The sequence below is a fragment of the Paramormyrops kingsleyae genome, chromosome 2 (genome assembly GCF_048594095.1).
Source record: "Paramormyrops kingsleyae isolate MSU_618 chromosome 2, PKINGS_0.4, whole genome shotgun sequence".
NCBI lineage: Eukaryota > Metazoa > Chordata > Actinopteri > Osteoglossiformes > Mormyridae > Paramormyrops > Paramormyrops kingsleyae.
In genome coordinates, this window is record NC_132798.1 from 2,607,785 (window position 1) to 2,622,272 (window position 14,488).

The 14,488-nt window shown below is 41.0% G+C and overlaps 1 protein-coding gene across 7 annotated transcripts in view; it reads left to right on the top strand.

Moving 5' to 3' along the window:
• Nucleotides 1-7,854: 7,854 nt before the first annotated feature.
• The window catches only part of LOC111842706 (astrotactin-2-like), a 226,399-nt gene continuing 219,765 nt past the window's right edge, over nt 7,855-14,488 (top strand). For 5 of the 7 annotated variants that reach the window (XR_011984366.1, XR_011984368.1, XR_002837973.2 and 2 more), the window contains exon 1: nt 7,855-8,634. Coding sequence is in view for 2 of the 7 variants with exons in the window: in XM_023809608.2 (XP_023665376.1) it covers nt 8,295-8,634 (340 nt within the window). In the remaining 5 variants the exon portion in view is untranslated. The remainder of the gene's footprint in view (nt 8,635-14,488) is intronic. The other 2 variants (XM_023809608.2, XM_023809609.2) reach the window with 1 other exon arrangement.

Consider the following 14,488-nt stretch of genomic DNA (forward strand, 5'->3'; position numbering starts at 1 on the left):
TTCTAGCAGGACTATTTAATTAATAAAGCTAAGCTAGATCTAAATGGAGGCTGGCACTGCAACACATAAATCCAGCCTGCAGGCAGAAAGTAATATTGTAACTCAATGGTTATGGGCAGCACTTAGCTGCTTCTTTTGTTTTTAATGATCATTTTTCTGTTTCTTTGTGTTTAACTTTTCATTTAAACGGTACAAAATATCTATATTTTGTTGCCCTATAATGTTTCCTTACACCTCCAGAGTCGGGGGGTTCCAGCCTATGTGTGTGCCATCTCCTCGTGCCATGTGAGCTTCTCTCCAGATACTCTGGTGTCTTCCTGCACTCAAAAAAAAAATGTGGCTAAGTGAATTGTTAACTATGATAGACTGACATCCTGGTGCCATTTTTATCTTTTATGCTTGTCCATTAATGTGTCAATGCATGTTCTGACCACCCGTGCTCTCCGCCCTCCCACATGTCTGGGTGAAGCCCAGTGTGGGCACCATCTGAGCTGGAGGCCTCGATCAGCCCCATGGAGGGGTGACATTGTGAATGTGACTTACGAACTTTAACATCCTGGGTGCAGACTTCAGTCTGCACCCTACACATGCCGGCGTGGAGAACTGACTCATTGATGGACTATGGCTTTGACCTTAATCACAGCTTACACCATGTTTTTAGCAAGCAAGCCCACTCTTTCTTTTTCTACAATGTTAGCATGCCCAGGGGGGTTGGGTAGTCAGTTGACCTTGGACCCCCCCCGAGGTTTTTTCTCTCTCCCTACTTGGGAGTTTTTGGTCCTTCTCCTTCCTTGTCATCTGGCTTGCTTGCCTATTTGCTAGCTTTCAGAGACTAACAGAGACTCTCAAATCTGAGTATAGCCGTAATATTCTAAAGATGAGATGTTATGGTTCATTTAGCAGAAACTGTTCAGATGAATTTACAGGGTAAATGTGAATTTAGTATTTTATCCTATAAATTATTTGAGAACAGTATGAACATCCTAAACATTATGTATTTTTAAAAATGAAGGCTTCTGTAGAGACTTATGGGATATAAGAACTGAGAAACATGCCTCAGCAAGTATAAGAGCTAGAGAGTAGTGGGTGGAAATGTAAATCCATAATCTACTGTACATAACCTATTCTACAGTCAGATTTACATGTTGAACGTTTGTAATGAGAAAGTACTAGGCTTAAATGTTTACTCCAAGTCAATCAAATGTATCATTAACAAATACAAAATATTCAGCAAAATATAGAAAGTGCTTCAATGAATTGCATTGAAATCTAGCAGATGGCAGAGATGACAGACCATATGATTTTCTGATATAGTCAGAGAAGGATTAAAATTAAGACAAAAAGGTTGTTAAATCGGCCTGAGGCTAGTGTGTTGTATCCATGGAGGAGAAAGATTTTAAAGCAATTCTATAGTAAGTATATAGTTTTACATGTTAATTGAAACTGTATAGTTGAAAATGTGATGAGCAAGCAGTTACCGTTTAATTTTCAGATGGGGTTAAATACAACTCCCACCTTTTTTTAAAAAAAATCTTATTAGCTACAATTAGATGTTTTTGTTGAGGATTTTAACACAGTACCAGACTGTACATTATTGGGGTTGCAGGTTAAAAATGTGTTTTCTAAACCCAACAGGACAGAAGAATAGTTGTATTACTATATATCTTACAATTACAGAAACTTTATTATATTTGTACAGTAGGACACCTGACCATTTGGCATCTTGGCAAAAAAAAAAAATACCATGACCCTGTTCTGTATAACTACTTGAAAATCAAAGGAGACATATATTTTGAATAAATCAAATACTGTATACCTCAGAAATAATCTAAGCAACAAGCTGATGCAATTAATATTAAACATAATACTGTATAAAAACATGCGATCATTTCCAGAATTAATCAAGCGCAGTATAAGATCTAAACAGATCATAACCATAATCAATATGTACAGCTTCCACAAAATTGAATGTAAAAAAGCGGTCTACCATGACCCAGACCCTGGTACGCAACAGACAATGGATGTACGGATATAAGGGGTCTACCATGACTCAGACCCTGGTACGCAACAGACAATGGATGTACGGATATAAGGGGTGTACCATTACAGACTGCAAAGGATATGCTATTATTCTTGTTAGCAATGATTATTTGAAATATGCCAGGACAGACAAATTGTCATTTGAAAGCAAACAGAGGGAGAAGGGAACAACTTCTAAAGACCTCTAAGACTTTTACTCGGCCAGGTTCAAGTGCAGGTTGGCATAGCCGTGGAGCAGAAGGCTTCTCACCGGTTAGCTACTGCAGTGGTGAAGCCAGACGCGTGGACGAGCAGGTCGTCCAGGTAGACAATGCAGCGGCTCTTGGCATCCCCGGTAGCATCCTCTCCATCACCCACTAGAACATGGTCAGAAGGGGAGAAGCCAGAGAACTGACCCGGAAGTGCTATAGGCTCCTCCCCAGGGGAAATCTCATCTTCTCCCTAGCCTCTGGTGCCAGCTTTACCTACCAGAATCCGCTGTGCAAGTCCAGTGAGCTAAACCAGTGAGAGCTGGCTACCATGTCTAGTGCATTATCGATACATGGCAGGTAGTAAAAATCCTGTCTGGTGAATGCATTTAGCCTGTGGTAGTCACCACAGAATCGCCAATATCCATCCTTCCTCTTCGCCAGGATGGCTGGCGAGGCACAGAGACTGGTGGAAGGCTTGATCACACACTGGAGGGCAATGGTGTGGCTTGGTGGCCCAAGAATTTGCCAATTTTCACATTTGTGTAAACCTCTAACCCTCGTGAATGTGAAGGGGTGACAGTGAATTGCATTAAAATGGAAATAAAGCTTAATTCAATTTATCAATAACTTTTACTCAGTTTCAAATAGCAGTTCAGTGAACTCAGTGCCTGTTTTCGTACTTGTCTCTTTTGGCTGCCCTTCATCATCCTAGAATTGGTTGCCCATCCTTCACCCCAAATCTAACCTTGCACTTGGATTGCTTCATTCTACCTGAACACTGAAAGAACTGTTCATTGACATTTGGATAAATATGTTTCTCATGGGAAATATTTAGTTTCTTTGTGGTATGAACATTGTACATACATTAAATGGAAATTCTTAAACAACAGTATACAAACAGTGAGAGTATGACAGGATGCCTTTATTACTTTGTTGACTGTTACCTAGGTGGTTTCAAATACATTTTGGGTGATAAGCAGACATTCTGGAAAGGGCATTCAATTACCATCTCCAGTTCAGTAAATATCATATAACTCACTGGGGGGCTTATAAAGACACTCTATTCGCTATTTAGAGTGCTTTAGAGCCCTCAAAACATCCTTGCTAAAATAATCCCTCACCTTCTTCCAAGTTGCTGGGTTACCCGTGTCACAACTCTGAGCCAAAACCTAAGAGAAAAGTCACTGGAGAGCAGATGTCTTAATATGAACGTGGGATGAAACCAGAAAATATTTCACATTTTTATTCTGGCCTCACAAACAGATTGGAGAAATAAAATTCCACTGAAACATTTCTTCTGATATCAAGTGCATGCTGTCCTCCTTAGAGAACTTTCAAGCATATATACAGTTTCACTTGTATGAGAACCATGTACAGTATGTGTAACATAACTGTATTACTGTGGGAGAGAATGGGTTGTGGCTCATGCTTTCTTTATGAAAGGAATGGAAATTCCCCCTTCATTGACAGTGCACTGCCAGAGACAACTATCAGCAGCACAAATAGGGAAACCAGCGATCGACACAGCTCCTGCACTCAGGGTAGATGCTAAAGAAAACACACGCACAAGTCCAACACAAAATCCCACAAACACAATGGGATGTCATTGTTGTCATAGCCTGCATGCCACATTCCCCAGGGTCCTCACTGTACCTTCTTCTCCTGTTGCGCCCTTGTCCACAGTTGCTTGTATAGTGGGATCAGGTCGGGCCAGGGGATGATATGTGGTCAGACGATCCCGGTGCAGAACCACAACCTTTTGTCCCTCAGGCAGCTACAAGTGGTAAATGACATTTGAGAGGGGCTTGAGAATCTCCCCCAGTCCTCTCCACTGACTATCACTGCTACTTCTTGCAAATGGCACTGTGGACCCAAACTGAGTCTTCGATGCTAAATTCCTGCCCAGGGCTTCATGCATTTTAGGTGAGCTTCTGTCAGACTATCACTGCACTTTGATGCTGTCAAGCCAAGTCATGCACCCTCGTCAAATATTCTCAGAGACACCTGGCTTTCTCGGTACCTCTAGCACTGGGGGCAGCCTGAAGACCAATTCCACTGGGATGTGCAACACAGCAGCCACCTGTTTCGGAGGCGGTAGAGAGAGAGCCTGCCTGGCCAGTGCTGGGCCTCGAAATACTCAATGAAGGCCTGCACCAAGCGGGCAAGCTGTTACTTAGGGTTGAGGAAGCTTAGTAACCAATGTAATCAGCATCATGGGTAAGCAGGTTCCTCGACAATATGATGCACTGCATCTGTTGGAAATAGGCCAGGACATGGTCCATCAATTTTTAGACCAGGGCCAGGCATTACCCATAAGTGCCTTATACTGTGACCAATGGTGCATTAGGTTGGGCATCCGGGACCAGTTCGACTTGCCATTAGCCACTAGGAAAGTCCAAGAAACTGAACCACTTTGATCAGGCAATGTGATCCAGAGCATCATTGATAAAGGTTAGCCAGTACAAGTTCTTCTAGGTCACAGCATTCAGATGCTGGAATTTCACACAAAAATTGCGAAGACCTGTCCCTCTTCTTCACCAGGATTGTCAGTCCATGGACTGTTGAAAGCTTCGATGACAGCCACCATTGCAATTTCCTCAATCTACTGCTCCACATCCTGTCATTTGGCAACCTGTGAGTTAGCAGACGGATGGGTTGGACATCTCCAGTTTCTATCTAATGTTGGATGCATGCTGTTGTTCACCTCTGGTCATCTCGAGCTGCAGAGATGTGGAAAAGCCCATCTAACAGTGTCCTCAACTGGCACTACTGCTCCACCTACTGGTCCATACTGCTCCACTGCCACAGCCCTCAAACTGCCTGCACCATCTTCTGGTACTGTATGGCTGTCACAGCATCACCCTTGCACTGTGCTGGGGGAGTTGACTGCACATCAGAGAGCACTGGAAGAGTTGGGGGCTAAGGTGGTCCCCGTCGCCGCCGTCAGCCCCCATACAGTACCTGTCGGTTCTGCTTGTGGCTGTTAAATAGTGGTCATGAATGCATCTATGTCAGTCACCAGGTGGCACAGGAAGTCCAGCCCACCAATGCAGGGGTCACGAATGTCAGCCAGCTGCACCTCCTGATCCGTGGTTTACCCCACCAGTGTGATGTTGAGCAGCTTCCTCCTGCCTTCACTGGCAGGCATGGTGACAAACTGGAGCTAGACCTCCATCACTTCCCACTCCAGTGGGGCCAGCTGTTCGGGGTCTGAGAGGACGCCCAGGCGGATGAGTGTGATGGTGGACTCTGTGTCCAACAGAGCTTGGTATCAGGTGCTCTCCCTAACACAGTCCATGTAAAGGCCCCGCTTGTGACCCAGCCGACCCTCTTGATGAAACTGGGGCAAGGGGTTCCTGGAGCTGCAGAAGCAGCTTTGTGGTAGGGATGTGCTGATTGATGCTGAAATAGATTCTTTTTATTTGAAGTGTTTCATTTTGAAAATCGATGCCAACATAAAAGTATTGGTTTTTACCTGTGAATTAAAATGTTCATATTATTATAGGGAACAGAGCATGAACTACTAGTGAGCAGGGCTGCCCATAAGGGGGGAGAAAGGAAAAGGGGCCCTTTTTCAGACACTCTGGAAAACCCTGCAGGCCCTGGCAAAAATTGGTATTTTTATTATGTAAATTTTAGGGTTGGGCTGACACAAGAATATCAGTATCAAGATCAGTATCAGCACTACCATAGTGGATTGTATTGAAATTGAAATAAATGGAAAATCAGTGGTACTGCCCATGCCTCTCGCTGGCAGGCAGTACAGTGTGGCTGGTGGCCGGTGGTTGCTGACGGAGACAGGATCACATCAGCCCGCTCTGCTTACGCCAAAGCCTCAGTCAGTGTAGCAGCTGAACGTGTTTGCGAAGCCGCTCTGGTGACAAAGGCACGGGAGACTAGCTCTTCCTGCGTGACACGGGGAAAAACGTGGGCAGCCCCACCATGCATATTTGCAGAGACTGGCAGTGAATATACCCAGTTTCTCGCTCTCCTGTCTCCACCAACTCGCCGGCTTTCCTCTCATGGTCTCTTCTGATGGCTGCTGGTGGAAACGCTGCTCCAGCACCTTGACTCCAGCTGTGCATCCATGGGGAGGCAGAGGAGGAGCTGAAGTGCTGCTCCTTGCAGTGCCAGCGCCAGGTGGACCATCTTCCCCAAGGAGGACCAACCATTGTAAGCAAGGTAGGGCACCAGAGACTCCTTTCCACTGTAGTGGGGAAACTTCACAGCAGTCTTAGCTCTGCCAATCGCCGATTTCAAATTTGGCAATCCCTCTTGGCGCAGAGCCACTGCTCCCCCTGCTGCCTGGTTTTGGCAGCGCAGCACATTGACTTGGGTCACCCTGGGAAGTTACAGTCGGGTCCCCCTCGCCACTGTCTGTTCCTTGCAGCATGTTGAGGTTCTCAGACAGAGCTGATGGATCTGATCGTCAGTTTCATTAACAACCTGAGATTCCATTTCTTACACAAATGTAGGAGAGAATAGGTTATGGGTTGTGCTTTAATGAAAGAGAATAACTAGGTTGTTTATATTAGTCGTGCATATACACATAAATCCAAAACTTCACTTTTATCAACAGCACATTGCCAAAGACAGCTACTGTAGCAATGACACAGACCAGCGAAACGACACTAAAACTCACAGTGAATCACTACAGCAGTGAAACAAGTAGTATTTTCCACAAAGTACATGAATGCACACATTAATAGCACAATTTCATACATGAATGGTGCCACGCATGGCATGCCCATAGCCGGCCTAATCTAGGGTGACCATGTAATCCATGTCAAGGAGGACACTGAGCTATGACAGGATTTGTAAACTACCATTTCAATTAAAAGGAAATGAATTTCACTTAAGCCCTGAGGTCGTGCTGTGTTCTGATTGGTCAGTCTCCAGTAATCATACATGTGTCACTAATGTCGGTGTGAAACAAGTGAATGAGTCTTTCAATGAAGGAAACGAACCACTCAGTGCACACGAAGAACTGAACTATTTGGTCAAACACAGGAGCCTTTCAACGTTAAACTAGTTCGTAAAACCTGTAGTAGATCAAAGTATCCTCCCTGACACGGATTATCGGGTCACCCTGGTATAATCGGTGTCGCGGACCGGCTCCGAACCGTCATATTATTTCATTATTCTGAATACAGCACACGCCACGTTCATTGCCCAGTGTCAAATTTATAAAATACATGTATGAAGCCAATGACAGGTAAATAGAATTTAAGATAGAACATAGTTTTCCTAACTATTCCTTGAATGTGGTGAATATACACAGCTAAACAGCATATTGCTTTTTAGTAGGCTACATGTTGTGCATATAACCCCTTGGTTACAAGTTTAAGGATACGAAACATTTGCCATTGGTAAATATCACGGCATGTTTGTTATGAAAATCTACAACTCGTTTAATTTCTCCAGACCTTCTTCTGAACTGACCATTTTATGTTTTTTGTTCACTTTTAGCATAAATATTTTAAGCTGAATTTGTCTTTTTTTATCTCAGTATTAATATTTTTCTTAGCAGGTGAAATAAATTGTAAAATTAACGGAAGTGACGAAGTGTGTAAGGAGAATTGTTTTAGACAATTAGATAAACGGTTACTGAAAAGAAAGACGGACTCGCAAATAGTCATCAGTTAGGTTATGCAAGGCATTGCATGGATTAATCAGATAAAGTGCATGAGGACTCTGGTATTTTGCAGTTGTAGAAGTTTTCTTTTTTTATCTGGCGGCATATTTAGGGGACACCTGCTGCTGACTTTGACATTCTGTATTGACATTGTCAAATAAATAACACAATTAAGAACATTTAAAAATGCGATTCTATAATACGACAAGCTTAAGTGTAATAACAGGCTGGCTATGAGTGCGGCGCTTGCAGCAGTTTGCTGTAATTCAGCACTCAGATGAACATAAAAGCCCGACCGTCCCGCAGCCCTAACTTCACCTGCACTGCCGCCTCCTGGACGGACACGCCGGCTCTGCCGGGGATTTGCTATAAACTCGTAAGCTGAAGGATCTCGCCCAAAGCGAGGAAAGCGGCGCTCAGGCGACGGGATGGCGAGCCGAGTGATCTTCGCATTTAAGACAGTCGTCCTGCTCGGGGTCTTGCTGATACAAACTGGGACCATGGGCCGAAGCAGGAGCACAGGGCTGTTCGCTGCGAAGAGGGACGGGGACCCCGGGGCGGAGAGCCCGTGCGAGGTGAAGACCGTCACCGTGTCCACCTTGCCGGTTCTCCGAGAGAACGAGTTCAGCTTCACCAGCGGCGGTTCAGGCAGCTTGTCCGGGGGAGTGGGGGACTCTCAGCTCCTTCTGCTCGTCAGGACGGACGTGCCTGGAAAAATCACTGTCTTGGATGACCTGGAAAACACGGCTCTGCCGTTCTTCACCCTGGGTAAGGTCTGCTCCGCTCGCCGGATCCGCTCGCACTTCCCCGCTGTTTCTCACGGTCCCAGAAAGGAGGAAGGCTGCTCTCATTGTACGCGGTGGCATTTTTAGCTGATTTTTTTATCTCCGGTTTTTACTCATTATGTGTAAATCTCAGTTTAGGTCCCGAGTAAGTGGTTAAGTTAGCGTTAATACAAGTCATTATTTGTATTTAAATACTGCTGATGTTGAAGAAAAAAAATACTAAGTCATACTGACACGTTATTATGGGATGCCGTCAAATTCCCCTTTAGACATAAAACTATCCCTCTTTCGCAGGTTCATGTTTCTCGACCAAAGCGATTTTTAAAACTATTGAAAAAAGAATAGCAAGATGTCATTTGTGAGTCGAAGCGAGGTACTCTCAAAGGAAAGTGCCAGTTAAAGTGTATACACAAAACACATATTAATGAAACAATCCTGAAACGAATCAGAAAATGTTGTTTTAAGATATTCCAGTCTGGAGAGAAGGATTTCTGAAGCTTTTGCAGTTTTTTGGGGTATGATTTTAAGGTCTGTCTTTGGGGGGCTCTTTGCTGCTTCTGAGGGTAGTTATCAGCAAGGTAGGTAAGTGTGAACATTGAATTGTTGTAAATGATCTTCATACACGTCTCAATTGTTAAAACTAGCATTTTTAGAATTTCTTAGCTGAGTTTCGAATAGGGGAACTCACAGCTTCAAGCAGAAAAATCCAAGTGGTCCAATTTACACTTAAACATTTTTCAGTGAATCCGTTAGTATTAAAAATAGGAGGCTAATTTGTTTTTGCCTTAAACCTTGAAGCTTTTCATTAATAACACATAATTTCATTCAAATCATACTACTGTAAATATATTGCATTTGCTGGTATTATTGACATTATTCATTGTTGTCCTAAGCAAAGACTTGCGTAATGTGTACTGTATGTGTGGATTAAACGGCTGTCTGGCGATATTGATCAGGTACATAATTAATTTTTTTTTTTAAATATCTATCTAAACATTTTTTTCATTATACAAAACTCTCATTGTGTGATTCTATGTAGTGAAGACATTTGCAAGGTTGTGTTTTTTTGTAAAGTTATTAGTCTAAGCCATGTGTTGTGGATGGTTTTTCTGGATTTTGTTCGAATGATAACTGAAGCTGTAATACAGTGTGTTTTTTTTCAGTGTTATACAGTCAGATTTGTAATATGTTGATGGTTTCTTGAAGCCTATCGACAGGTATAGCTTATGTATTGTTATTATGTTTTTGATTAGTCCCCAGATTATGCCTTACCGTAATATGGAGTTGCATTTAAAATAAGATTTATTTCAGGATTGCAACCTTTCAGTTTGACCTGTTGGTTGAATGGCAAAGCAGGTGTTTGACAGTACATGATGTAGCAGTGTGGTGTACATGGTGTGAGTAAAGCTGGTGTAACTCAGGCGGTCTAGGTTTTTCACTTTAGCATTGGTAAGAAAATTCATGTTATTTCATAAACCAAAATCCTCTAACTTTGTTTGTGTGTGTGTGTGGGGGGGGGAGGTTAGTCTGTAGTTAGTGCCAGAACTGATATACCTTGCAGTGATGCCTCATGGGACTGCACACCATGTACAGTTTGGTTCAGATCCGAAAGGGAATCTGTGTGCATGCTTTTGAGAAAGGTGTGCTGAATGCTGTAATGGATGCCAAAGTGACTACAAAACATTGTTCAGAATGAAGGCCTGAATCGTCACATGCTTTTCAGTACTGAGTATTCTTATCAGAATGTAGGCCTGAATCGTCACATGCTTTTCAGTATTGAGTATTCTTATCAGAATGGAGGCCTGAATCATCACATGCTTTTCAGTATTGAGTATTCTTATCAGAATGGAGGCCTGAATCATCACATGCTTTTCAGTACTGAGTATTCTTATCAGAATGGAGGCCTGAATCATCACATGCTTTTCAGTACTGAGTATTCTTGTGGCATTTACCTGAAGATACCAGCAGTGCTCCATCCTTATTGTTTTTGTGTTTCATTTACTGGGTGCAGTTTTCAGACTGTACTAATGTTCAGTTGGTACCTTGTTAGCAAATGCCAAGTTTATATTTGAGACTGTAGTTCTCTTAATATATCTTGAAGTAAATATACCTTTCACATACCCTTAAATTTTCATGAGTCTCTGCACGCAGAGTTCAACATTTGTTGGGCAAGTGTCTGCTTGTTTCTTTTTAATGATATATAAAGTTCACTTCTTCCTGTTAAATCACATCTGAAAGACTATCCTGAATTAATTGCTTTTGTTACATTAGTGCCTTACTGTAAATCATCTTCATTTTTATAGCACAGCAAGCTGAATCAGCTGAACTGTCTGCTCACAGCTTTTTCTTTTCCTCTTATAGACCAATATTCACTGATTTACTGAAACTTGTGGTCTCATAAAATTCACATCTTAATCATACTGTATGGATGAACTACAGTATGTGATGCAGTCATAGGGTTAGATTATTTTATTATCCAGAGCTCTGGTTGGTATCTTGGCTAAACCATTACAGGAAAATAATGAAGCTATTGATTTCTTTAGTCGGCCATATTGATTATGTTCAGTGGGTGTGTTTTTATATTGTAATTTGTACAAGGGCAATGTTAAATGCTTATTTCCAAGGTGTTTTATGGAGTTTTCAGCAATAGTTCATGGATTATGAGTAACTCCTGCAAAACTATTTGCATTCATGCACAATTTTTACTTTCAATGTAATTTGTTCATTATGGATGCCAGTTTACGTTCATGCCTGAACATTTCCTTCATAAGTTAAAGTACTGTGCTGATGATTATCATTTAAGCAGCATCAAACAGAAACCTGTATAGGTCTGTTTTTAAATGTAGTCAGTACTAGTCATGATAGGATGATACATGCATTTGAATAGCTTAAAGAAGGGCAGATTTTTGTAAAGTAGTGTGATATTGATTTTTTTTTTAAATTAAGCTTGTTAAAAATACTGAAAAATAAATGCCTTTAAAGAGAGGAAGGAGGTTGTAATGTGTGAATGCAAACATTGATAATGGTAAACTTTTAGCAGTATGTGTAATAGACTTTTATTTTTTTTTCTTGTTCAGTTTAGCAGTAATTTATTTTTAAAGTAATTTTATTTTTTAAATCTATGGCTAAGTATTCAGTGATTTTATTGGAAACATCTTTTACAGGGAGCCGATTCAGATAGTGGCACATCCAGGGTTTTGGAAAGGGTTGGCTTTCTCTTTGCTGCGCGTTCGAGAGACATGACAGGCTTGAAGTTTTCATCATCTAATGAACCGCCAGAGGTTTCCTGAGAATCGGTGCACCTCTTCCTCAGCTCTTTAGGAATGTAATCCATCCCTGAATGTAGGAGAATGAGATTGCACAGTGAACATCAAAAGAATGTATTACATTTGTGTTTTAGTAAAAACCCAATGATCTTAAGAGGACAATAACAATAAGTTAATGGGCAAACATGGATAGAATAAAATAAATTCTATTTTCTTCCTTTCTCATTAGCTTTATTGTAGAGTCTAATTCTGTTAAATATTCCAGCTCAAGTGGGTTGAAATATATTTTCAATTTTAACTAAATTAACCAAGGAAACTAAAATAAAATACAATATTTTTTTGAAATCGATCATTTTGTCTCCCTTAGAAGAATGCAAAATATACATTTCACATTGCCATATATATTGCACTTTATATAAGAATCCTCTCAATTGCCATGAATATATAATAACGCTTCAGAATGTTCATTCTGCATCTTTTATTTATATATAAATAAATAAATGCAAGTGGAATCATTTGGGGAAATACCAAAGTTTCCTTACAGTTGTTTGGTTTTGGTTAAATGAAACAAAATCTCCCGTATTCTGACCTAGACTTCACTGTGAATGAATCAGAAACTCAAGCTCCCTCTCTTTCTTCAGGTCAGTCTCCTTCATCGTCATGTTTTCTATGACAGCTTATCACTCTCAGGTGGTACTTTTTTCCAGACAAGGTTTCAGTGGCTGGCAGCTCTGAGATTGTCGGAAAGGAAACAAATAAAAGAAAATATTAACTTCTCAAGTTTATGTCCCCAGTGGTGCTGCATAATCTGTCTTACATTTCAATCATATGTCAGTCTTGGTTGTGTTTAAGATGGCAGTCATGGGTGATGTGGCTTGGTGACAACTTAAGAATGGGGAATGAAGCTGGAAGAGTCCCAGTCCTCACTTTTCTGATCATGGGAGGATGTAGCCAGCGGTTTGGAACTTGATGTGCGCAGAAACGACTCTGCTAACCTGCCAGTAAGCTCTGTCAAAGATGAGATTTAGTCTTAGAACGATAGGGTTCTACTGAACATCAAGGTATTATGACCCATTTATTGTATGTGTAGCAGGCTGATATACTTATTCCTGATCTAGATTATCAAGGTGGGAAAAATAAATATGCAAATGTTTGCAGTTTTTTTTCTTCAGGCCTGAAATTTAATTAACCAATTTGAATGTTTGGAGAGCTGTGACGGAAGCCCATGACCCGATGGCACAGATGTCATCCTCTTAACCTCGTATCTTTATCATTAGAAAACCAGGAGCAAAGGATAGAACCACAAAGACACTGCGAAGTTTACTGCATCTTGCCGGTGTAAGCAAGGTATTAGGCAACAGTTCCAGAAGATGGTGATGTACATCCACCCACCCCAGTTTATGAACCTATTTCAGTCACTGAAACTCTGGAAGGTGAATAGTGAATCATAAACACTATTTTTATTATATCTTATTTGGAAAAATACTACTTTTCACAGACATTCACTGAAAATTAACTTAAAAATATATAACCATTAAGAATTCTTGTGTGCTCTGTTAGAGTTTTTTCTTAAGATAATAGTTTTTGATGATGAAAATAATTTGAAAAATAAAAAACATAAAATAGGCAACCAGACAAACAATATAGCTTACCTATGATTCATAGAAGACTTCAAGTTATGTTGGAGGTAAAATGGTAAGTGGAAGAGGAGTGGAATCCAGTTAGGGCCCTCAAAGACGATTCAGATAAAAATGAAATGAAACAGAGTGACAAAAGACAAAACATTATCAAAATGCTTGTCCTTTGTGTTTACAGACCAGAAAATGTGTCTTCTCAAGCAGTGCAATATCTCAATGAGCGATGTTCCTCACTTAGGAAATCCTTTCATTTTCATTCATTGTGATTTTTAAAACAAATAATTTTTTAGGATTGGAACCTAATCATATGGCTCAACATATTGTTCAGCTATGAAGACAAGGTTCTGGGAAAAGTGTAATATCTGATCTTTCCTTACAACACCTGTTTTCTGGGGTCATGCTGTGTTGAGCTACATCCGTTAAATTATATTACAGTGTGATACTCTGGGATAAAAAAAAATCCCAATCCATTTTTTCCCCCAGACAAGAGCATGGTACTGGTGTCCCTGACCGGGATAAACAGATGGATGGATAAATACTTTTAGATTTACTTACTGGCAGCTAACTAAAATAATTACAGTACAGGGCATTTTTAAACAAACACAAAGCAGAAAGTCTAGTCCAGTGTTTCCCAACCCAGTCCTCGGGGAACCCTGGACAGTCCACGTTTTTGCTTCCTCTAAGGTTCCCTGAGGACTGGGTTGGGACACACTGGATAAGACTGCCTGTTATACAGTACAACATGCATAATACTATCCATATATCTTCATCATGCCAAATGAGAGATCCTCAATTTCCTGGTTACAATACAATGTTATTTGTACTTTGGCCTGAAAGCAACAAAGTACCATAAGTAAATGTAAAAAGAAAAGAAAATCAATCCCCATGTTGTTTAAGGATGTTTATAGCAGTTTGCATTGTGGCTTATTGGGGT